Here is a 23856-nt window from a genome sequence, read left to right as displayed (position 1 = left end):
CAGTCACAGGCTTTGGAGAACCATTCTGCTTTTTGAGTTGTTATGATCAATTCTCTATAGTAACAAAGACATATCAGTCTTCTAAAAATACCCAATCATTTATCCATTCAGCAGAAAACAAAGAAAAGATCAGTGCAGTACTCATAACCCTCTTCCATTTCGGAGCACATAGGATGCGGGGCCCTTTTCCTGCCATGTTGACCAAGAATATTTACCACCTCTCCCTGTTTAGTCCACGAGACACCACCCAATTTCCAGAATTTGAAGATTCTACCTTGAAAATTCTCAACTAGGAAATGACTCTCTTCTCTAAGTTAACAACTAATTTCCAGTCAGTGAGTAATTTTTTTCCTGAAACTTCCACTCAGTGGAAAACAAATTAAGAGGGAAAAACTTAAGTAAACAAATCTGCAAAAGAGGCCACGACATACAGAGGTGGAGACACCTCTAAACTCACCAGTCAAAGAAAGCAGGAGCTTCAGGTTTATCTCAAACAAAACCGTAATTTTGACCAGCCCCTGATTGAGCCTCACCCCATGAATGACTTCCAGGACCTCTGGCTTTTTGGGACTAAAGGAGAAAATTATTTTTAGCACAACTATTTGGAAACCTCTGAGAACTTGGATCTCTTTTTCTGTCTGGTACCAAAGCAAGTTTTTCGCTGAAGCTCTCATGAAAGATCCTCAGTCTCTTGTGGATTTAGAATCCTGGAGCAAGCCACCAACCCAGAGAAAGGTATGGTGTTTCTTTTTTTTTTTTTTTTAGAACTTTGGCAAATGTAGATGCAGTGGCCCATTTCATGATGGTAGCTTTGGAGTTTATTAAACAGACAGCTCTGTAAGAAAAATCCATGAAACTGAAGACCTGAGTTCAAATCTCTGGTCTGACAGTAGTTTTGTGGCCATAGACAAGTTACCTGACTTCTTGAGACATCAGTTCCCTGTCCAATCGACCACAGGGGGTCCTTTGGAAAGATGATACGGACTTAACGTTGCTCTGTAGGCTACAAAATCTTTGCCAGCTCTCAGAATATTTTACTCTTATGCCGTCATAGCACTTTACATAAAGCAGTCGAAGCTTTATCAGTCATGAGCTGTTGATATAACTAAATGTTGAGGAATACATGCTTTCTTCATTCAGCCTTCACTGAGCCTCTCCAGTCTTGGTCCTAAATGTTAGCGATACAGAGTTTATATTTCAGTGGAGAAAAAGCAAGGAGATAGACAGTCCTAACACAGCGTAGTTGTGAGGTGCTGCACGCCGCATAGTGACAGGAGAAGGGAAGGTTTTCCATGGCTAACAGGAGAGGCACTTCTGAGGAGGAAAACTGGAGCCCCAAAGACAGAGATGAGGAACCAACATAACAGAAGCTTCTGGTATATGAACATCTAAGTTCTCTACCCTGTCTTGCTCACTCCTAGGGTCACTCCTAGGGCAGCTAGGGAAGGATAAAACCTACTATTGTGAAATGTTTTCCTCTGGGGGCCAAGGATATGTCACGTTTTGGCCACGCCTGGTTACCTATCTTTTCCCTAATGATTTCCAGGCAAAATACATTCTCGAGTCAAACTAGTAATCGAGTCAGCCCTTTGTCATGAAGTGATGTGACAGTTTCCCTCCCATGATGTGGGGGAAAACTCGAGTGTTTGGAGACAGGAAGAGCTCAGTTCAAATCCTGCCTGTGCCATTTTTATGGCTGTGTGGACCTGGACCCTCAGAGTCTCAATTATCTTGTTTGTAAAATCGAGATAATATCACCTACTGTATACGAGTGGTTTAGGGATGAAGTAAATGCTATTTTAAAACACCCAGCACAGGGGGCCTGGGTGGCTCGGTTGATCAAGTGTCTGACTCTTGATTTTGGCTCGAGTCATGATCTCACAGTTCATGAGCTCAAGCCCCACGTCAGGCTTTGCACTAATGGCATGGAGCCTGCTTGGGATTCTCTCTCTCCTTTCTCTCTGCCCCTCTCCTCTTCATGCTCTCTTTCTCTCTCTCTCTCAAAATTAAAAAAAAAAAAAAAACATAAATACATAAATAAATAAATAAATAAAGCACAGTAATAAAAATGCTAGTATGTTCCCTGCATTCCAACTCATCTGGGTTTTTTTTTTTTCACTTAGTATTTTTTCTGTTATGGCAAAATATACGTAACATAAAGCTTACAATTTTTAAGTATACAGCTCTGTGGCAGCAAGGATACTTACACTGTTGTACAACCATCACACCATCATCTATCTCCAGAACTTTTTGAGACTTTGAACTCATTAAATATTAACCCCCACCCCACTCTCCAGCTGCTGGCAAGCACCATTTGACCTTCCATGTCTCCAATTTTGACTATTCCAGATACATCATGTAGGTAAAATCATGCAATGTTTGTCCTTTTGTGACTGGCTTATTTCACTTAACAAAGTTTTCAAGATTCCTCCATGTTGTTGAATGGGTCAAAATTCCCTTTTAATGGTCAAATAAGATTCCATTGTATGTAGGTACTATACTGTGTCTATCCATTCATCCGCTAATTCACCTTTTTGCTGTTATGAATAATGCTATGATGAGAATGGGTGTGCAAATATCTGAGTCTCTGCTTTCAGTGCCTTTACGTATATACCCAGAAGTGGAATTGCTGGATCATATGATAATTCTAGGTTACGTTTTTTGAGGAATTAACTTACCGTTTTGCACAGCTGTTGCGCCATTTTACATTCTACCAAGTATGTTTTTTCCAGGTTTACTGAGATATAATTGACATATAACATTGTGTAAGTTTAAGGTATGCAATGTAAAAGTTTGATACATATATGTATTGTGAAATGATTATGGCAATAAGTTAGTTAACACATCCATCACCATACATAATTATTATTTTTCGTGTGCACTAAGAACACGCAGTAACATCTCTTCTCTTAGCGACTTTCAAGCATGCAAGAGAGTATTATTAATTACAGACACCATGCTGCACATTAGATCCCCAAAACTTATTCAGCTTGTAACTGAAAGTTTGTATTTTTTGACCACCATCTCCCCATTTTCCCCACCCTCCAGCCCTGGGCAACCACCATTCCACTCTCTGTTTCTATGAGTTCAGTGTTTTAGATTCCACATATAAGTTAGATCGTACAGTGTTTGTCTTTCTCTGACTTCTTTCACCTAGTATATTGCTTTCAAAGTTCATCCGTTATGTCACAAGTGGCAGGATTTCCTTCTCTTTATGGCTGAATAATATTTCATTGTATATATACCACATTTTCTTTATCATTCATTTGCCAGTGGATATTTAGGTTGCTTCCATGTCTGGATTATTGTGAATAATGCTGCAATGAACGTGGGAATATAGATAGCTCTTTGATATCCTATTTTCTTTTCTTTTGGATATATACGCAGGGGTGGGAGACCACTGCCAAGGATCTTTTTCTCTGTGTTCTCTTCTAGAGGTTTTCCAGTTTCAAGTCTTATATTTAAATCTTTAATCCATTTTTAGTTGATTTTTTGAGTGGTATAAACTAGTGATCCAATTTCATTCTTCTGCATACAAATATACAGCTGTCCAACACCATTTTGTTGAAGAGACTATTCTTTCCCCAGAAAGTATTCTTGGCTTCCTTTTCAAATATTAGTTGACTGTATATACATGGGTTTTTTTAATAAGTAAAAACATGCTATTTACAAAGAGATCTCAACCAGTGGACACATTTTCTAAAAGTTCAATTTTTGCAGAGATTTATTCAGTATTTCTCCAAGTACTTTCATGATGAGTTTAGCAAGAACAAAGGGTTCTATCACTAAAAATCTTAGAAAACACTACATGCTACATTCCTGCCTTACACATTCAAAACACATTTTTTACATAAAGAGTGTGAAATCTATAGTACCATAAAGTAAATATAAGTTTCAAAAACTGAAAACCTGTTACTTTATAATCCCTACAGAAAAATAGGATACATTAGCATCCCAAGACAGATCTGCACAAGATTAACAATATTTCCAGAGCTTTGATTTTCTCACTCCAAAGGAGCGTGATGTGGGAAAAAATACATTTTAGCACATATTCTACATAAATTTGCATATTCAATGTAATTCTTCAAAATACTTTGTATGAGGCATGACTGCAAATGTGGATGAGGTTTCTTTTTGTAGTTTTGAAAATGATCTAAAATTGGAGTATAGTATACATTGAGTTGTGTACTTTAAATTGGTCCAATTTATGGTGTGTAAATTAAATCTCAATAAATCTGTTAAAACATATTATAATGTTTATAAAACCATGACCCACATAGTGCAGTCCCAGCCAAAATAACCAAATCCACTGCAACCCAGTGGGACAGTGGGCAAAGGATAGATTATTCAATATAAGGTGCTGAAAATATACAGCTGGATCCCTACCTCACACTTTTTATCAGAAACATTCTAATGGGTCAAAGATTAAATGTGAACAAATGAAACAACAAAGAAACTGAAAGTGGGAGAATTTTTTTTTTAGTATCGTGGAGTGAGGAAGGCCCTTTAAATGGAATAAATTGAACTTCAAAAATGTTTTTATAATAAAAATTTTTTTAAATTCATGAACAAAATACAAAGGCAAACTGGGGGAAGCTATTTTCTGCTCATATCATAAACTATGTACACACACACACACACACACACACACACACACACAAAGCGACTTATTGTACTGTTGCTTATACAAGAATGAAAATATCCCAAATATCCATCAGTAGGAGACAGGTTAAATGTAACACAACCATATAGTGGATATTCTATAGTCACTAAAAAAAAGGATGAGGCAACTCTACCTACTGATAACAGAAAATCTCTTAGGTACCTGAAAAAGCAAGATACAGAAAGTTGCATATTTTTTGCCAAAGTGGAGAAGAAGACACACAAGAAACTAGCAACAGTGATTGCCTCTAGAGAGGAGGACTGCATGTCTGGAAGACTGGGAGGAAGGGAGAGATTTACTTCTCATTGCATACCCTTTTTTAATTTTATAAATGTGCATGTTCTATCTGTACCAAAAAAAAGGTAATTATTTAAAATATTTCTAAATACTTAGACTATGCAAAATTGAAACAACTGAAGTCTTTTGTTTGTATTTTTAAACACTGTGAGAGGGACCCACAGACCCCTTGAATATTTAAGTTCTTTTTTCTCTTTCCCTTATAATATTCTCATATTCCATTCTCCCATGTTTTTCATTTAGTTTTTCATAAAACACATACCTCACCCTGCCAAAAAAACCCAAAAAAACAAAACAAAAAAACTTCTCTGTCCACAGCATGAGTTTTTTATGCCAAACACTGTTCTAGATGGTTGTAGAAATCAATGACTAAGACAAAGATCCCTGCTGTATGCCCTCATCCCTTACGTTCCATCAGATGGAGATATACCATATTTTTAAATCATAATAAAGGTAATAATAATCTAGTGAGTTAGAAGATGGTGGGTACAAAGAATAGAAAACAATAGAGCAGAAGGAGGGGGGTGGAGGTATGAGATGGCAGATGGCAGATGGCAATGTTAAATACAGTGTAAGAATTGGCTTCAGGGAGAGGTTGGCATTTGAGCAAAGACTCAAAAAGGGAGATGAGTGAGTGAGACATGTAGACAACTTGGGGAAGAGAAAGACAGAGGGAAGAGACAGCATGAAGGCCCTAAGGCAGAACATTCCTGGTGTCTTTGGGAGACACCAAGGCATCCTGAGAGACTAGAGCTGAAGAGAGGGAGAGAGAGTAGCGGAGGATGAAGTTAGGGAAGTAAGGAGGGTGGGTGCCCAATCCAGTAGACCCTTGAACCATGTACCATGAGACTTTTGGCTTTTAAGTAAAGTGAGGAAACATGGCAGGGTGATGCCACTGTAGTTTTCTATTATAACCCACACTCCTTTGTCATCCTAATAAACTGAGTCCCGAGACTCAAGTGGCCAGTTACCACCACTCTGTCATTATGTGTCAGGCAGCACAACACATTGTTCCTCGATTCTGATGAGGACTCTTAATGGATAATCATTTTGAGAGCCTTTCAAAACTTCTAATTGGGGATGCTTCCGGCATTTAGATTACCATACAGACAATATTCTAATGCATTTGTCAATGAAAGGCAAACCATTTGTTCAATGAATGCATCTGTTTCTTTTTTTTTTTTTTTTTTTTGGCTCTTTCATTCTTTTCTTTTTTTTTTTTTCCAATATATGAAATTTATTGTAAAATTGGTTTCCATACAACATGAATGCATCTGTTTCAATTGTATTAAGTTTTTACCTCCTTTGAGCACCTTTTTGCCTGGCTATTAGAAATATTAATATCCTTTCTTCCAAGCACATGTTTAGAATTTCTGCTTTTTCTATTCACCATAACCTGGAGCCTTACCCCAAGCTTCTTTGTAGACTGATCCCTGACTATTGGCGTGTTTGTGTTTTCAGCTTCTCCATCGTAATGTCTGAGAAGCCACTTCCCACAGCGCCTTCTCTCCAAGTAATTTCAAGTTCATCTTAGAATCAAGTCCTGGTCTCAGCTATAGGATGCCATCCCATGTCTCTTTAAACATTTAAACATTTAAACTTTTATGAGTATCTCCTATGAACATGTTCTATTCTTTCAAATTCTTTCTCAAAGCCTCCTCTCATCCATTTTTTACACACAAAAAAGCTAGCAATTTCATCATCACAGTTTTGTTTTAAGTGTGGCAGAGGTATGGATAGAACGTTCTTTCATTTTCTATCATCTGGGACACCTTTGAAAAGGCTGGTATCTTTATCAGATCCACCGGGCTTTTCAGAAAGTGCCTTCATCCCAGTTGAGCAATGGAATCAGTAATGTTGAATTTGTGCTCTATTATAAGCAGACAGTGCACAGCAAAAATGTTCTCCTGGATGTGGGGGAGGGAGAACGGTGGGGAGAGACACTGGTGACGTGGAGATTTGGTGAAGGATACAGGGCCTATATCTGGGTAAGTTGCTTCAGTTTCTCACTAATAAGATTTCTAGGAATAGACTTATTTTGAATCACATGTGCACGCTGTGTTTTTCTCAATTTGTCATTCCTATGCTCTGGCAAATTTCTAGGTCTAATTCCAAGATGTTGCAATTTCCCCATGGTATCATAAAACTGGTACAGCGCGCCTGGTTAATTTTCTGATGTGGCTGTAAGAAAGCAAGGAAGCCCCATCCGATTGCTTTTTTTACATTTCATGATTATTTCCTTTGGGCGGGTACATGCCAGGCATATACGTCAAGCGATGTTGAGATTTCTTATTAAAGCACAGGTCCAACTACCCCAAAACTATTCATTTGCACTGCCCTAAAACCACATGCATACATTCTCCCATCCAAGAAGCTGCTAATCCTAGGGACCATTTAGCCTAGAAAGTCAGGTGTCCCAGCCCATATGGCCCACCGCTCAGTTTATATGCCAAACATCATGCTAATAAACGATCCGTCATTCTCAGGATCCTGTTTGTGGAGGGAAAAACCAAGTCCTATTAGAGCACAACTAAAGAGACCTGTTGTCTGCCTCCCTAGGCACATGTGACACCATGCATGGTTTAATTTCACTCAGCTCTTTAATTGAGCCCTGGTGCTAACAGCTTAATGGTTCACTAGGGCATTGTATTCTGCAGATTTTAAATTAAAGTTTGAGCCCCCCCCCCCCTCCTTAGGACATACACAGTACTCCAATTAACACTAATTGGTTTTACACATGATTATCAAGTGAAAAACATGGTTTTCCTGAAAATGCCACTTCTTTTCTCCTGCTTAAAAAAACCCACAAATTCTAAGAAAATGACCATGGATGCATGCCAAGACTAGATATAAGGATGCCTAGCATAGTGTTTATATTGGCAGAAAACTGGAAGGAAATATCTACAATGGAGAATTGTGTACACAAAGAATAGTACAGAAAATGCAACATTTTTTTAATGTTAAGAATAATTTTTGACATGGGAGGATGTTCATGATGTATTGTAAAGGGAAAAAAAAGTTGGAGACATACAGGAGGGGCATAATATCATTTTCCTCCACAGCATAGACAGAAAGACCGGAAGGATGTCTGTATCAAAATGTAAAGAATAATTATCTCTAGTGGTGGGAATATTGTTGATGTTTACCTTATTCGTTTGCATTTCTAATTTTCTAAAAATAATGCATTATTTCTGCAAGAAGAAACCATCATTTTTCAAAGTCCATCATCGAGCCAACAGGAAAAAATGCAACAAGTGGCTTTATTTTGAATTTTTTTTAACCCTTCATCTCCACCAACCCTTGTGTGGGACACTGAGAACCCTCTATCAGTAATGTGTTAATAGTTTCCAATGGAATTACGAGAGGTAACTGAGGTTTTATACATGCGTGGAGAGGCGAGCGCTGAAGTACGCGGTTGCCAATGCCCGCCCTCATGTTCATTTGTGCCAAAACTACCACCTGAGAGGGTGGATTTATGTCCCTGTGTTTCTTTTCCAGAGCCAAAGATGTTTATCTTGCTCTATGTTACAAGTTTTGCCATTTGTGCCAGTGGACAGCCTCGGGGTAATCAGTTCAAAGGAGAGAGCTACTCCCCAAGATATATCTGTAGCATCCCTGGCTTACCTGGACCTCCGGGACCCCCTGGAGCGAATGGTTCCCCGGGGCCCCATGGTCGGATCGGCCTTCCAGGACGAGATGGTAGAGACGGCAGGAAAGGAGAGAAAGGTGAAAAGGGGGCTGCAGGTAATGAACGATGAAGTGCCATGAAACACCCCTCGTTCACCCACCCACCCTCCCCCCCCTTAAACCGCTTCCTTTCTCTGTTGCCTTTTCTAATGGGAATTGCTCCTGAAATCCCTTCTCTATTTCACCTTCCTCAATCATAACAATGTGTTGAGCCCTTACTGTGCTTTAGATACCGCTCTGAACTCTTTACCTACACCTTATTTGATGGCAATGACAACTCTTTTGGTTATCCCATTTTACAGATGAGAACACAGAGCAATAACGTGGTTAAATTAATTACTGAAGACGGAAGTTCACTGCTAGTGACCGGCAGAGCTGGACTCAAACACTGATGCCCGTGGCCACGGGGCTGTTATAGCTAGCAGGCAATGGCTGGATGTGCGGGGGCATGGATGGATAGACAGACAGATGGACAAGGAAGAGAAATGGACAGACGAAGCAGAGGCAGGAATTAGGAGCCAAAAGCACAGATGCCATCCTGACCTGTACTAAATATCCTGAGCAAAGCTGCATAAAGGACTTCTAGGTTTTATTTTTCACAGATGAAATGGCAATAGCACTGTTTAGCCCACCTTTCGTAGCTCATCTCTTTCCCTCCTGTCTTGTCCCAGCTAGAAAAGTACATTCGTATCACCCTTAACAGCAACACAATTGCTCCCTACTACTTCAGGAATGTTTACTTTTTTCCCCCCCACAAATAAATTGGCCCAGGAAGATTGCCAGACTCCGCAATCCTTCAGAGTAAACCGAACTGAAATTCTAGAGAAGCTGGGTTAACTCTAAAAGAGGAAGCGATGTGGCATCAATCTTTAAAAACAAGTTTCCGAGTGTAAAGGCTAAGACAAAAGACAGGAAGAGAAAAGTCAATTAGTCTAAGAAACATGTCTCTATCTAGTCATTGCCCCTGATTTACTGGTGTTACGTGAAATAGCAGCATAATATACATGCAAGTTACTGGATAATAATTCATTTCTGAATTTGTCCTGCAGAAAATACTTGGAAAATCAGTAGCTACCGAATGTGTGAATATTGTTCAATATTAGATTAAAAACCTTTAGGTAAAGGTTCAACATCAGATAAAGAACCTTTAATTTGGAGCTTACATCTTAATCTATGGTGACACCTATGACTACAACTTACCGCTGTGTCATGATCACGAATAGCCTTGAAATCCTGTAATAATAACAGGACTGTCGCTACATACGACCAACCCTTTTAGTTTCTTTACTGTGTCTGGAAGCAATAATGTAGTGCTTCCACAAGCATGCATTGGAGTCAGTCTGATTGAGGCTTAGATCTCGGCTCCTTCAATTACTAACTTAGTATCCTTGGACCAATAACCTCTTGAAGCCTCAGTTTCCTCATTTGTAGGTTGGGAGTAGTAAGGGTGATTGTGACAGTTAATAATACAATAATACACGGAAAACACTCAGTAGGGTAACTGCCATCTGGTAAACACTCAGTAAATGTTAGTTCTTATTACATATCACACAGTGATCTGCAAACATGAGTCATAGCTAACTTGCTGAATATCCAAACTCATGTAATAAACTCGAAATGGGCGCTCAGTTTCATTAAGTAGTTCTGATATCATTTAAAAATACACATGTGGAGAGGTGCCTGGCTGGCTCACTTGGTGGAGCGTGAGACTCTTGATCTCAGGGTTGTGAGTTTGAGCCCCACATTGGGTGTAAAGATTACTTAAAAAATAAAATCTTTAAAAATATAAGTATGTAGAGGGGCGCCTGGGTGGCTCAGTCAGTTGGGCATCCGACTTCGGCTCAGGTCATGATATCATGGTTCGTGAGTTCGAGCCCCGCGTCGGGCTCGGTGCTGGCCACTCAGAGCCTGGAGTCCGCTTCCGATTCTGTGTCTCCTTCTCTCTCTGCCCCTCCCCCACTTGTGCTCTGTCTCTCAAAAATAAATGTAAAAAAACATTTTTTAAATATAAAAGTATGTGGATATGCATTCAGATTAAATTGAATTGTTCATAATTATTACAAGGTTAACCATATGAGGTCAGCTACACCTCCGTATTCATGGGTACACCCAAGCATTGTCCTTCAACAAGCTTCTTGTGTACCTGTTGTTATCCAGTATTATTCCAGACCAGTGTTTTTCAACCTCTATCCTAATGATATTTCAGGCCAAATAATTATTTACTGTGGGATGGATATCCTATGCATTAGAGGACATTTAGCAGCATCCGACTAGCTGCCAGTGGCACCCCCACCAAGTATGACAACAAAAATGTCTCCAGACATTGCCAACTATTCCTTGGTGGGCAGTGTAAAATTGTCCCTGGTTGATATTACTGTTCTAGACAAGAAGAACACAAACATGAATAAGACATTGCCTTGATAAACATTTGGGTGTGGAAGGCCAATATAGAAACATATAATTACAATATTCATCATCATCATCATCATCATCATTATCATAGCCATTTATTAAGAACTTACTACATCGGGAATTTTACATTTAATACTTAATGTTTATCATAAGCCTATTAGAAAACATTATAATCAGCAATAATTGTGTTACAATGGAAAAATTGAGATTTGGAAATAAAATGACTTTGCGAACCTGAGATTATTTAAATCCAATATGCACACATACACACATAAGGATTTAGAACATCTAAGAAAGGTAGGAATGCCTTTGTGATCAATGAAGAAAAACACACCTTATTTACAAACAACAGTAACAGAGCCCTGGTGTTTTGGGGATAAGCTGTTAATGCATCTGAAACTGGGCACAACATGGCTAGTAGTCTTTGATTCTTCTTTCCCCTTTAATGACACCACAAATGTCTTCTCCTTCATGTGCCCTTGGTAAACATCCCCACCACATCCATCCCAATCAAGCACAAGCAGAATCAAGCATATTTTTGCTCAACTTCTCTACCTTAAATTACAAATACAGAGCTTATCATACTGAATTAGAAACTTTCTATTAAAAATATGTCTCCTTCACTGGTCTGTCATAATTACTGTTGTAGCAGAATAGTACCATTTAATTTAATCTGAATGCACATCCATATAAATATCTTCAGATAGCACTGGAATCACCTCATGAAACCAATCACTCTAGTTTCTTATATGGCTTTGGATATTCATGAACTTAGCTATGACCCATATTTGCAGATCACAGTGTAATATGTAGTAACAGCTAACTTGAGGGTGAAATAGGTGTCATTCATATCAATGTCCCACTCAGTCCCTAGCATAGTGCCTAGCATGTAGTAGATGATCAATCAATATTACACAGTTTAGATGTATGTATGCATGCACAAACAAACCCTGGGATGGATGGATGGATGGATGGATGGGAGAAAAAAATAACACTGAAGAAGAAATCTTTGTAAGCCTATTTCATGGAGAACTAAGAAATCCTTTCTCTCCAAGTGTTAGTACCTAAACATAGACTAACCAGTACTCCATAATTCTCCCTCTACGTAATCATATGTCTAACTAAATAGGAAGAGGGAGACTGATTTATCCCTTCTTTCCATTATTCATTAATTGGCCATTAGCACAGGTGAAAACCCTTCATGCAAATAGGAAGAATTACTTCAAGTTACTACAGCTCATCTCTGATTTTCTAATTCAATAACTATAGAAACCCAAACACTGAGATGGTAAAGATCTTTCCATGGCTAGCATTGTAAAATTGCATTTGTGGTTTTGTCTCAAAGAATTTTCAATAGGATGAGGCCTTAAGCAACCTAGTCCAACACCTTCATTTCAAGGACTGAGAAACAAGTCAGAGAGATGAAGCCCCTTCTTCAAATTCACATAATGAATCCATGGATGAACTAAAGTTTGCCGGTCTGCTGAGCCACTGTTGACTGCTTTTTTCACTAGGTTTGGAGTGGATTTAAATCCAGTTCTTCATATTGAAGCATTTGAAACACAGACAAGTGACTTGCCCAAAGTCATAGAGACAGGAGGATTGGAGTACATAATGAAATTTAATAGTCAAAATTGTTGCTGATGCCAAAAAGTTTTTCTATTATACATCCAAGGTCACTCATGACCTTCATCCATGAAGACAGCAAAAGTTAAGCTCCTATTGAAGATAAAAATAACAATTTAGAATTTGTGGTCCTTGATTCAAAAGTAAATTTAACATAAAATTGTATTCATGTTTTATTTCTACCAGAAAGAAGCAAACATTGAAAGATCACACTATTACGGCCTTATTTCAAGAAATCAATACCAGAGTATATTCTGGCCGGGACCAGGGGAATTTCAACTTCACAACAAAAGCCATCCAGAGCTTTAGGACAGTTCTGTGATCAGTAACGATACTGATCCCAGTCACCAAAAAAAGGGGTTTCGTTCATTATTAAAATCTTTGGTGCATCATAAATTGTTAAACAACCTCTTTCCAAAACTATTAAAACAAAATACTGGATGTTTTAAGAGTAAAGCATTCATTCTAAAATTTTCATTATCCAGAACATTTCGTGCCTAAATTTGCCAAACTGAAAATTAATTAAACTCATATACTGGTGTGCATGTAATTTTCAAATAAAAGGTACCAAAGCACTATCAAGATAAAAATGTTCAACTTAATAAAGTTCCTGAAAGCAAATACATAGTTAAGAACGAAAGTACACAGTATATCCATAATATATTTTCCCTGACTACAAAAGTCCTTCATGAATTTCCTATAATTTGGATATTTTTGAGGGTGTATCATTATACAAGCACTATCTATGGAACGGATTTGACCATAAAAATTAAAGGACATTTTTATGCTATTAAGTCACTGTTATTATATATACGGTTTAAAAATTAAATAGATGTTGCTTATCCCTTTCAACCGACGATCACAAGTTCTCTGCATTTAGCCTTTGGTTGATCTGTAGATGTAAAGATTTGGACAAACAGAAAATATTTCACTGTGGTGATTTTGAATTTGTTGAAATCCTTTCACAGATATTATGTCTTTTCTATATATAAGGAGACCCAGAGAAATTAAGGGACTTGCCTAAAATGATACAACCATTTAGCTGCAGAGCCAAACAGAATTTAGGATTCTTGATTCCAGCCCCAAAGGTAAGAGGCACTTTGATGGAGGGGAAGCATCATTACACTAAGACTTGGATTCCAGTCCTAGCTTGCTACAGAAGCCAGTTTCTCCACCTCTCTGGGATTCGATTTTCTCCTCCAAAAAAGAGCTACTGCATAGCGGTGGCATCACTATTTTTCAGTTATTGTAGCATATTGAACCCTCACTATGTGGCAGGTGCTCTTTATACTCGAGCTGCTGCCCTGGGGAGATGCTCAGGCTCCAGAGTCAGGCAGGCATGAGTTCAGATCACAGATCCATCACGTACTAGCTTTGTTCCCTTGAGCAAACCAACTTCTCTGTAGCTCAGTCTCCCCATCTGCAATGGAAGTAATAATTCCTAACTCATAAAGTTGTTGCAAGTCCTAAAGAAGCCAATGCCTGTCAATAGAATGCTGTCCCTGGTACATAGTAAATGTTGAATAAATATGAGCTCATCTAATTTTGATTAATTATTTTATTATTAAAACTAATAGAAGTAGGGTGGGACATGAGACTAAATAACCTCTAAGGATTCATCTGGCTCTGTCTGCTCCCATGACCCCACTCTGGAAAATATCATTACGCTCAATTGAATTTCTCCTGTGGTGACAAATACTGTATGTGACTGATTTAGTTGCAGATGATCTATCACCAAAATAGCACTTAAATGATTTTTCATATACTCAGGAAAATTCACCTGAAATTCTGATGAAAATCTTCTATTTGTATTTTAATGCATCAGTGATGGTTTTTAAGAGATGCATCAGTATTTAGTAGTGTCCCATTGAAAGTTGGCTGGAGAGACGAATTTAGGGTGTGCTGGCACTGTGTGGACATGCTGTTTGGGACTGTATATCTAGAGGAACTATTAAATAAACTGTAAACTCTTTTTAAAGGTTTGAGAGGTAAGACTGGACCACTGGGCCTTGCTGGAGAGAAGGGGGACCAAGGAGAGACTGGGAAGAAAGGACCCATTGGACCAGAGGGAGAAAAAGGAGAAGTAGGTCCAGCTGGGCCTCCTGGAGCAAAGGGGGACAGAGGAGAGCAAGGGGATCCAGGGTTGCCTGGAGTTTGCAGATGTGGAAGCATCGTGCTCAAATCCGCCTTTTCTGTTGGCATCACAACCAGCTACCCAGAAGAAAGGCTACCGATTATATTTAACAAGGTCCTCTTCAATGAGGGAGAGCACTACAATCCTGCAACAGGCAAGTTCATCTGTGCCTTCCCAGGGATCTATTACTTTTCTTATGATATCACATTGGCGAATAAGCATCTGGCAATCGGGCTGGTGCACAACGGGCAGTACCGGATAAAGACCTTTGACGCCAACACTGGGAACCATGATGTGGCTTCGGGGTCCACGGTCATCTATCTGCAGCCAGAAGATGAAGTCTGGCTGGAGATCTTCTTCACCGACCAGAACGGCCTCTTCTCAGACCCGGGTTGGGCAGACAGCTTGTTCTCCGGATTTCTCCTGTATGTTGACACAGATTATCTAGATTCCATATCAGAAGACGACGAGCTGTGATCAGGACTGCCATCCGGAATGTTCCAAGATTTTTGTGGCAGACACTTTGACTTAATCTGGGGCCTTGGAAGGTGGAGGAAGCAGCAATGAGATCCAAAGAGACTCCCACTCAGATTCCAAAGCATTTACAGAAAATTCTAGCAGAATCTATTAAAACAAGATGAACCACCAAATGGTTGAAACCACACCAAGATGAATTATATGAAACAATAACCCCAGATAAGAATCCTCCTGAAAGCAATGTTCATAAATATTTAAGCAAATTAAAGACAATGTTAACAAATTTTCTGTTAAACTCCCTGAGTGATAAAATCAGCTGGCAATGATATTGTCTCATTAAATCTTCATAAAATTACACTTTTGCTTGTTATTTAAGAGAATCATCACACCCCAGAGTCTTTAACAGTTCTCAAAAGTCAAAAACTAAAGGTAAGAGATACTAAGTGATTGATTGCAAGTAAGCGAAAGTGATAACTTTCCTTTTTTTGTTGTTATGCGTTCCTTCGTGCTCGTATCTGTATTCACTCAACAGCTCTTAAATACGCCTGTGTGAGCCAGACACTGAGGTGCTAGGTCAGATCTGATCATGAGTTTGGACAAAAGCTGTGCCTTCATACGGCTGGTGTGTGAGGAACATGCTGTCACAATTCAGGGAGATGAGCACCTGACCAACAGACTGACTCTAAGCTGGACATACATGGGAGCCGCTCTTCCTGGGAACGGGGGCCAGAGAAGGTTTCACACGTGGAAAAACACTAACCATGCTAAGTTGTGTGTGTTTAAGGAAGTGGGAGGGATACAAAGGAAACAAGGAATTCTGCAGCTGCATTTACCCCATCCCATCCTCGAAACACCACTGGTATTCGCAATCAGAAAAGGGTGGAAAGCCCAGAGATAAAGGGGACCTGGGAAGGGTAATGGAAATGAAGAGAAACAAGTTACTGAGATCAGCCAAGAGGTCATTCTCCTAAATTTGTTTAGCTTGATGGTTTCCAAGACAATTATTATTCCTCTTAGCTTGCACACGAATGAGGACATTACCTTACATTGGTGGGAAGCATTATTTCTCATGGATTTCCGAGGTATTGAATCCAAATAAAAGTGAAGCGTATGTGCACTGATTTATAGTGAAATGGTGGCAGTGAACAGGAGGAGGAGGGAAAGAGACCAGACGTCTGAGAAGATAACTGTCGCTTCCAAGCCTCATGGTCCCTGCAGTCCCGCTGTCCCTGGGGGACATGATTCCACATGATTTTTCATGATTTCTACTGACAGTGATAGGATTCCCTTACTCTCTTTTTGGTGGCTTCTTTTTTTAATGTTTATTTATTTATTTTTGAGAGAGAGCAAGGGGGGAGGGGCAGAGAGAGAGGGAGAGAGAGAATCCCAAGCAGACTCTGTGCTGATAGCACAGAGTCTGCAATGGGATTCAAACCCACAAACCATGAGATCTTGACCTGAGCCAAAATCAAGAGCCAACGCTTAACTGACTGAGTCACCCAGGCTTTTTGGTGGCTTCTAATTTTTCTTCCATGCTTTCTCTCTTTGCTCACTCACTTAGTAAACGTTTGTAATGCCTCCTATGTGTGAGTCACCGAACTGGGTTCTGTGAAGGTAGAGGAAAACCAAGGTAAATATGTCACAGCCCCCTGCCACTACATGTCTAAGGATACAAGAAAGGAAATGACATGTGTACACATACACAAAATACCAAGAATTCTAGAAACGAACGGGCTAAAATATGCTAAGTTCTAAACTGGACATAGAGACCAATGGTCTGGAAGAAAAACTGAGGGGGGCAGGTGTAAAATTGAGCGGTGAGAGAGGAGGCTTGGGGAAAATCTCCTCCACCCTCTGGTCCTTCAGTGGTAGGTGGGACTTGGAATAGCCAAAGTGGGGACAGCGGTGACAATGGGGACAAAGCATGAAAGTGAGAACAGAGACCCAGAAGAGCCTCAAATGCCAATGTGATGATTGGGGACTTCATTTATGAGGAACCCTGGAGCCCCTGTGTGCCCCAGAGCCGGGCGCTGCCCTTATCAGCAAGGACATTTGCCATGATCAAGCAGCTGTAAACAAGGAAATGCTCGTTTCTGTCATCTCCAGACCTATCTCCCATCATCCTCTTCCGCCTGCCTTGCTCTGCCCACTTGTTGGTCTCCATCTGAGTCAGGACACAGGTCTGGAAGGCTAAGGGCAATGAAAGTATACAAAGAAGAGAAAGCAAAGGTCGTTTGAGATAGTCACCTGCCTCTAGATAACAGCTTAACCTGGAAGGCCAGGCTACAGAGGGTAAACACAGCCAAGAGCAGAAACTGATCTGGGGATCATGAAACTATGGGCCCTTTGAAGACAGTGGGATGTGCTGGAAAAACTGGCGATGGACGAGTTATTGCAGACAGTCGTGAGCTACAAGGTTGTTGTGTAATTGAGAACTTTTTCTGATCGTGATCCATTAATGCATTCATTTTTTTTCTGGACGTTGTTTACTTATCTTTTAAATGTTTCTTTCATTACAAAGCCTATTTTGAGTAGCTTTCTTAAACGCATGTTTCTTCAGCTGGTTCTAGGCCCAGAGATGAACTTTATTTTGAAATATCTGGTGGGATGGTGATGGGGATCAGAGAGCTTAAGTAGGAAGCAAAAGGGTATTTTGGTTTTAAAAGGAAAAACTCCTTAAGCAAACATGGCTGTCTTTTATTCCGTTAAAAAAAAAAAAAAAAACGACAGATACAACATATCCACATTTGTGGGTATTTGTGTAAAGAAAATAGAAGACAGATTTTGGTTTAAAAACTTCTGATTTTTTAGATTCCAATCATTCTTCGTAAGGGCTGACTTGTGATGAATTTGTGTTAAGAGAGATTTATTGACTATATAACATCTTGTTTCAGAAGGATTTAGAGTCACTTGCAAAGATGGATACAACACAGAAAGAATGCATTAGTCAGAATCAGGTGAGAGGAAAGGAGCAAAACAAAAAAAAAAACAAACGAAAACAGCAACAACAAGTGAGACCTACACAAACGTGCGTAGTGAGCTTGAGTGTGCCTGTGTAACACGCTTTCGGGACACGTGTGTTTCTTTGTACCTGTGCCTGCTAAAGGGCATTCCCAGGTCACTTATCATTGTGAATGATGTTTGTGGTGAAAAACGAAAGATTCTATAAACTCTAAATATACTTCTTCCCTGCCACTCTGTGAAAAAAAAGATCATGGACATAAAAATATTTCAGAAACTGACTAACGTGTTGTTTGATACCTTCTTCCCTCTTGCCTTCTGTACCTCCATTTCCAGCCAGTGACATCCATACCCACCCTGTCACCAGTGTCACACCTAAGGACATTCCAGATGTCATTCTTCCCCTCCCCACTGAATTTTTTCAGTATGAAATTCTTGATGGTTCTCTTACATGTACATTTCTGAATCCTTGCATCTTTCCATCCCCAAACCCAAGGTTTCCTTCATATGCTATCATGACTTCCCTAGACTAGTAAAAAAAAAACTTCCTAACTGACCCTTTGCCTCCAGCCACAACCCTTCAATCCATTCTCCACAAATACAAATATGGTCACGTCAATCCACAGCTTACAGACCAACAATGGCCCTCCAATCCCCGCAGTATGAAAGGGGCCATGAACTTTTGGAGGCTTTGCTATCTGGTACACATTCCGTACCACTTTTCTGACATTCATACATAATTTCCTTCTGAAGGACCATCCTTTACATGCTAAGTCTTTGAGCTTCTAAATGGAATTGACTCCTGCACCATGTTAAATCACTGGTCAGATCAATCAGAGCATAGCATTCCACTCACCAAAATAATTGGCCCTGGTGACTCAGTCAGAGACTATGAGACTTTACTGGGACTTCTTTCCTGTTGGACTTGAGTCTGTGAGCCTCTATGAGCCATCTTACCATTACAGAGTATAATACCATTTGAGACAGAATCAGCCACAGATGAAGTCGAGTTGGAGATAAAAGGAGTCACCATTGAAATACTAGGCATGCCTATAGCCCATCTTCCTTTGGACTTTTCAGTTATGGTAGCCATTAAATGCCATTTTTACCAAGCACTTTTGAGGTGGGTACTTAATCACTTGCAAAAAGTATCTTACCTAATATTAATACAAACACCCTTTAGCAAGGCACATTAGACCCTTTGGGATTCAGCCTCTGCTTGCTTTTATGGTCACATCGCCAAATGTCACCACATGCAACCTATAATCCAAGCAAATACAAGATACCTGCCGTTCTAGGACACCTTGTTCTTATGTGCATCAGGGCCTTTACACACACTGTTTCATTTGCTCATAATGCCATTGCTGTCCTTGTCTGCCTGCTTAGCTCACCTTTCAAGACTCAGCTAGAAAAGTTGCTTCCTTTTCTCTAGTATGCCTCTTCCCCTATGCCCAAGGGGAATCATCGTGGACCTCACACATCTTCCTTATGATCTGGGAACTAGTGCAGAGTTACGATAGCCACAGTGAACGTTTAGCACTATTCAAATGCTTTACATATATCAGCTCACTTGCTCCTCACAGCAGTTATTCTCTCATTTTACAGATGAGGAAACTGAGAGGCAGAAAAGATAAGAAATGTGTTAAGTAAATAGCGTCACAGTAGACCCAGGCAGTGGAGCACCAGAATCCACTCTTAATCACCATGCTGGGTCCTTCTCCTATTACACACTCATTCCGCAATCATGCCATCATTGCACTGCCCATATTTTTCTACATTTGGCTATCTCTCCTATTCATCTTTATACTCAAGGACGGCACACAATGCTGGCCTTAATATGTACTCGATTAAAAAAATGTGATGGACTGATCAGTGCCAAGTTCTTTTTAGCCTCAATTTCTACATAAATCATTGCACTGGGGGAGGAGTGACCCGTTCCTCCCCGCTCTCTCATTGATGCTTGTAAACATCACCTTCCTCCTATTTCAGCTGGAAGCTAAGCCCATCATAGTCAAGACTGGCTCCCCCATGATCAAAACATGCAGTGTGGCTAGAGCAGACAGCTCTGCAAACTCTAGGGAGACAAAGCTATTCTAACTTCCCTTGTTCTGCACAAGGAGCAAAGATGGACCCTGGGACAGGTGCCGAGTCAGTGGGTCTGGTTTAGTTCTCCCAAGGAGAACTCAGGCAATCTTTTACAACACCATGTTCATTGTTATGCTTACAAAAGTCAGGCAGCCTGAACTCCTCTCGGTTTTCCTCACAAGACAGTCCTCATAGTAAGCGCACACACACACACACACACACATACACACACACACACACACACACACACACACACACACACACAGATTAATCCTCACAGAAGCCAGGAACAAGCAAGCAAGACTACACTTTGCACACACCTCATGTGCCCCTCAATACAGTTTGTACTCAAGCCTGAGACATGCCAGATACATTGGGTAACTGACGAGTCCTTTGGAGAAAAACATTTAGCCCACACACAATTTTCAATGAGGAGTGTTTCAGTGCTATACCAGGGTTTCCAGAGATACACTGATAGTTCCTTCTCCTTTCGTTCTACAACAGGATTTCTAGCCTTAGCAATAGTGACATCTAGAACCAGATCATTCTTTGTTCCACAGGTCTTTCTTGTGCATAGTAGGGCACGTAGCAGCATCCTCGGCCTCTACCCAGTAGGTGCCAATAGCACGCCCTCCAGTCACGGCAACCAATGGTTTCTACAGACACTACCAGATGCTCCCTAAGTGGCAAAACTGTCCCCAGCTGCGAACCACTTCTGTACAATCTGGTCATGGTGACAGATTCTCCTTGGTCCCCACAATCCACCTGTTTGCCAACAGCCATTTTCCAGTTGATCCTTTCTTTTTACAGACACAAAACCACATGGCCAGTTGTCAAGTAAGATATTTTTTTCCTTTCCAAGGGATCTACCAGTTGAAGACTACCCTGTCCTCAAAGGCACACAAAAAGCAGCAAGAAACTATGCCCTCATCCCAGTTCCATCTTGCTGTGACCAGAATATTTCTTTTGTGTTTTGTCTAAGATACAAAAATCACAAAGTCTCCAATTTCCGGGAATGTATCCCAAGAAAATAATTAATAATGAGTGCAAGGGTCTAATTACAGAGAAAGCCTTACAGCAAAGTTTATAACACAGAAAACCGGGAAATAGCCTAAGTGATAATAGAATATTAATACATCGATCCAACAGAATATATAGAGTGCAATTAAAAGTGATGAGAATGGAATTTCATCAGCACCAGATTCATGAAATATAAACAGAACGAAGAGATTACTGACAAGTATTTCAGTGCTTATCCTACTTTTAAAATGTTTTTGTATATATGCATAGAAAAACTGGATAAAAATAAGTAATTAATGGGGATTTTTAAATTTCTATCCTTTGATCTTTATTTTTCCCTTTTATAATAAACATTTTACTTATTTTACATAAAACATTTTAAAACTACTTTTTTCATTAATTTATTTTGAGAAATAGAGAGTGAGTGGGGGAGGGGGCAGAGAGAGAGAGAGAGAGAGAGAGAGAGAGAGAATCCCAAGCAGGCTTCACGCTGTCATTGCAGAGCCCAACATGAGGCTCAGTCTCACGAACCGTGAGGTCATGACCCAAGCCAAAACCAAGAGCTGGATGTTTAACTGACTGAGCCACCCAGGCGCCCTACATTTTTATGTAATTTCTAAGATAGGGTAGTTGCACACTATTATGCTCCCAAAGGATTGCAGAGAAAAGTCTAAGGAGAGAGAGAAAAATAAATAAATAACCCTAAAACTGTAGGTGAAGTGTGAAACAAATTCACCCTTTAAGTTTTCTGGTTGCATACCTGGATATCTATTCCAGAGGATTCTTTAAAGCAGGAATAAAACTAAATAATCATAGTTTATATATTTTTTTAAATGATCCCACCCTAACTTGAACAGGGAAGGAAATGAGTCTTGAATTGACATCATTTTATTGAGTTTTTATTAGTCCGGAACTATAAACCCAATGGATTAGCCACAGCATGAAGTCATTCCGAATCAATGCGTCTGTCGGATGGCAAAGGCATTTATGAGCAGCAAGATGAAGAAGACCAAGCCCATGGCTTCACTCCGGTGCCATCATGGAGGTGGCAGAACGTATTGACATTTTTATCGCCTTGCCCAATCTAGTCAAAATTCCAAGAAATGATCTCAAAGCACTGGAAGTAGAAAAAATCATAAACTCTACGGGGTTGCATGGATGCCCTTACATTACAAAAGTGCTATTTTTTACAAGATTGTTTGTGAGATGCTTCCTTGGCTAAAATAAGCAACAGGAAGAAGCAGTCTCTGTAATCTATCCCTACCACAGCTTCAGATAACATTCCTGGCACTGCACCGCATCCCTGTTGTTACTGAAATGACTCCAGAACAATGAAAGGGAGTTGCAAGGATTTTCTACAGAAAACACCCAGGTCTCACTATATTCACGACGAAAAATCAAAGCACTGTTGCCTGAGGTGTTCCAGGTGGTCAGCCTATTGGCAAAAAATAATTAGATAGTTGATAGGTGAGATGGTCAGGATCCAGAATACATATTCATCGCTATACCAAGATACATAAACACACATACACACACGAGCGCACAAAGTCCTTACCCACTTGACTCCCCCTAGGCATAAGATTAAATTTAAGATGTCCAATCAAATTTGAATTTCAGGTAACCCAGCAAATCATTATAGAGTGTAAAGATGTCCCCAATATTTAACTGGGTGCCTTGTATTTTTATTTGCTAAGTCTGGCAACTCTATTCCCCTAGAATTCACCTGCAAAGGCATAATGTGAATCCAAATGACCTTCAGAAGAGCTCTGTACATAGTTTTTGATAATAAGAAGAAGCAGCTTTTCTTATGAGGAGGGATTCTCAGCTTCTCAAAAGGGCCTCAAAACTAAATGTGACTGAATCAGAAAGACACAAGAAGGGCTAGCCGGAAAGTCAGAAGATGTAAGTTCTAGCCCTAGCAATAATGGTAAGCAGCCTTGTGTGACTTCTACTTAAATCCAGTAAGTGTATTTCCACATTAGATCCACGGTGCACAATATGTGGCTGCCTTTCTTTCTCTGAACTCATGCAGACATTGCTAATCGATCTCAGCATTCCTTCCCACTGTGCACATGGGCAGCCTCAGGACCCTCCTCAACCAAATCTTCCAGCAGCCATCATTCATCATCCACTGACTAGAGTCTACCCTTGAGGTGAAATTGCTCGTCTTTCTGAACTAAGTGAGCCTTAGGTTTCCCTTCCGGCTCTAATGAAAGTTGAGAATTCTCTGCAATTCCAATTCAACGCTAAAAAGCAAGACCCTACCTAGTTTCACGCCCTCAATTAAAAGCAAAACATGACAATTGTTGTTTTTGAAGTAGAATTCTTTCAAGTTCAGAGTGGGAGTAATGGACACAGGAGTCCTGCTTTGATTGGACCTTATGGGAGCTGGATGGCTCCAAGGGTCCTTCAGAAGCTCAGTGGAGGACATGGCAGGTCCTGACTCCCACCTTCAGTAATGCCTTTGACGCCTCTTCACGTTTTCATATCTTTC

At 40.0% G+C, this 23856-nt stretch overlaps 1 protein-coding gene across 4 annotated transcripts in view; it reads left to right on the top strand.

Moving 5' to 3' along the window:
• Window positions 1-16632, top strand: part of C1QTNF7 (C1q and TNF related 7) — a 107683-nt gene extending 91051 nt beyond the window's left edge. For 3 of the 4 annotated variants that reach the window (XM_007093757.3, XM_007093759.3, XM_042984908.1), the window contains 2 exons: window positions 8459-8704; window positions 14665-16632. In XM_007093757.3, coding sequence (XP_007093819.1) covers window positions 8459-8704; window positions 14665-15296 — 878 coding nt within the window. In that variant the 3' untranslated portion in view covers window positions 15297-16632. Of the gene's footprint in view, window positions 1-706; window positions 736-8458; window positions 8705-14664 lie in introns of those variants that run through there. The other variant, XM_007093758.2, reaches the window with a different exon arrangement.
• Window positions 16633-23856: the final 7224 nt, after the last annotated feature.

The sequence above is a fragment of the Panthera tigris genome, chromosome B1, assembly GCF_018350195.1.
Source record: "Panthera tigris isolate Pti1 chromosome B1, P.tigris_Pti1_mat1.1, whole genome shotgun sequence".
Classification (NCBI taxonomy): domain Eukaryota; kingdom Metazoa; phylum Chordata; class Mammalia; order Carnivora; family Felidae; genus Panthera; species Panthera tigris.
This window is presented reverse-complemented; position numbering and strand designations above follow the sequence as displayed.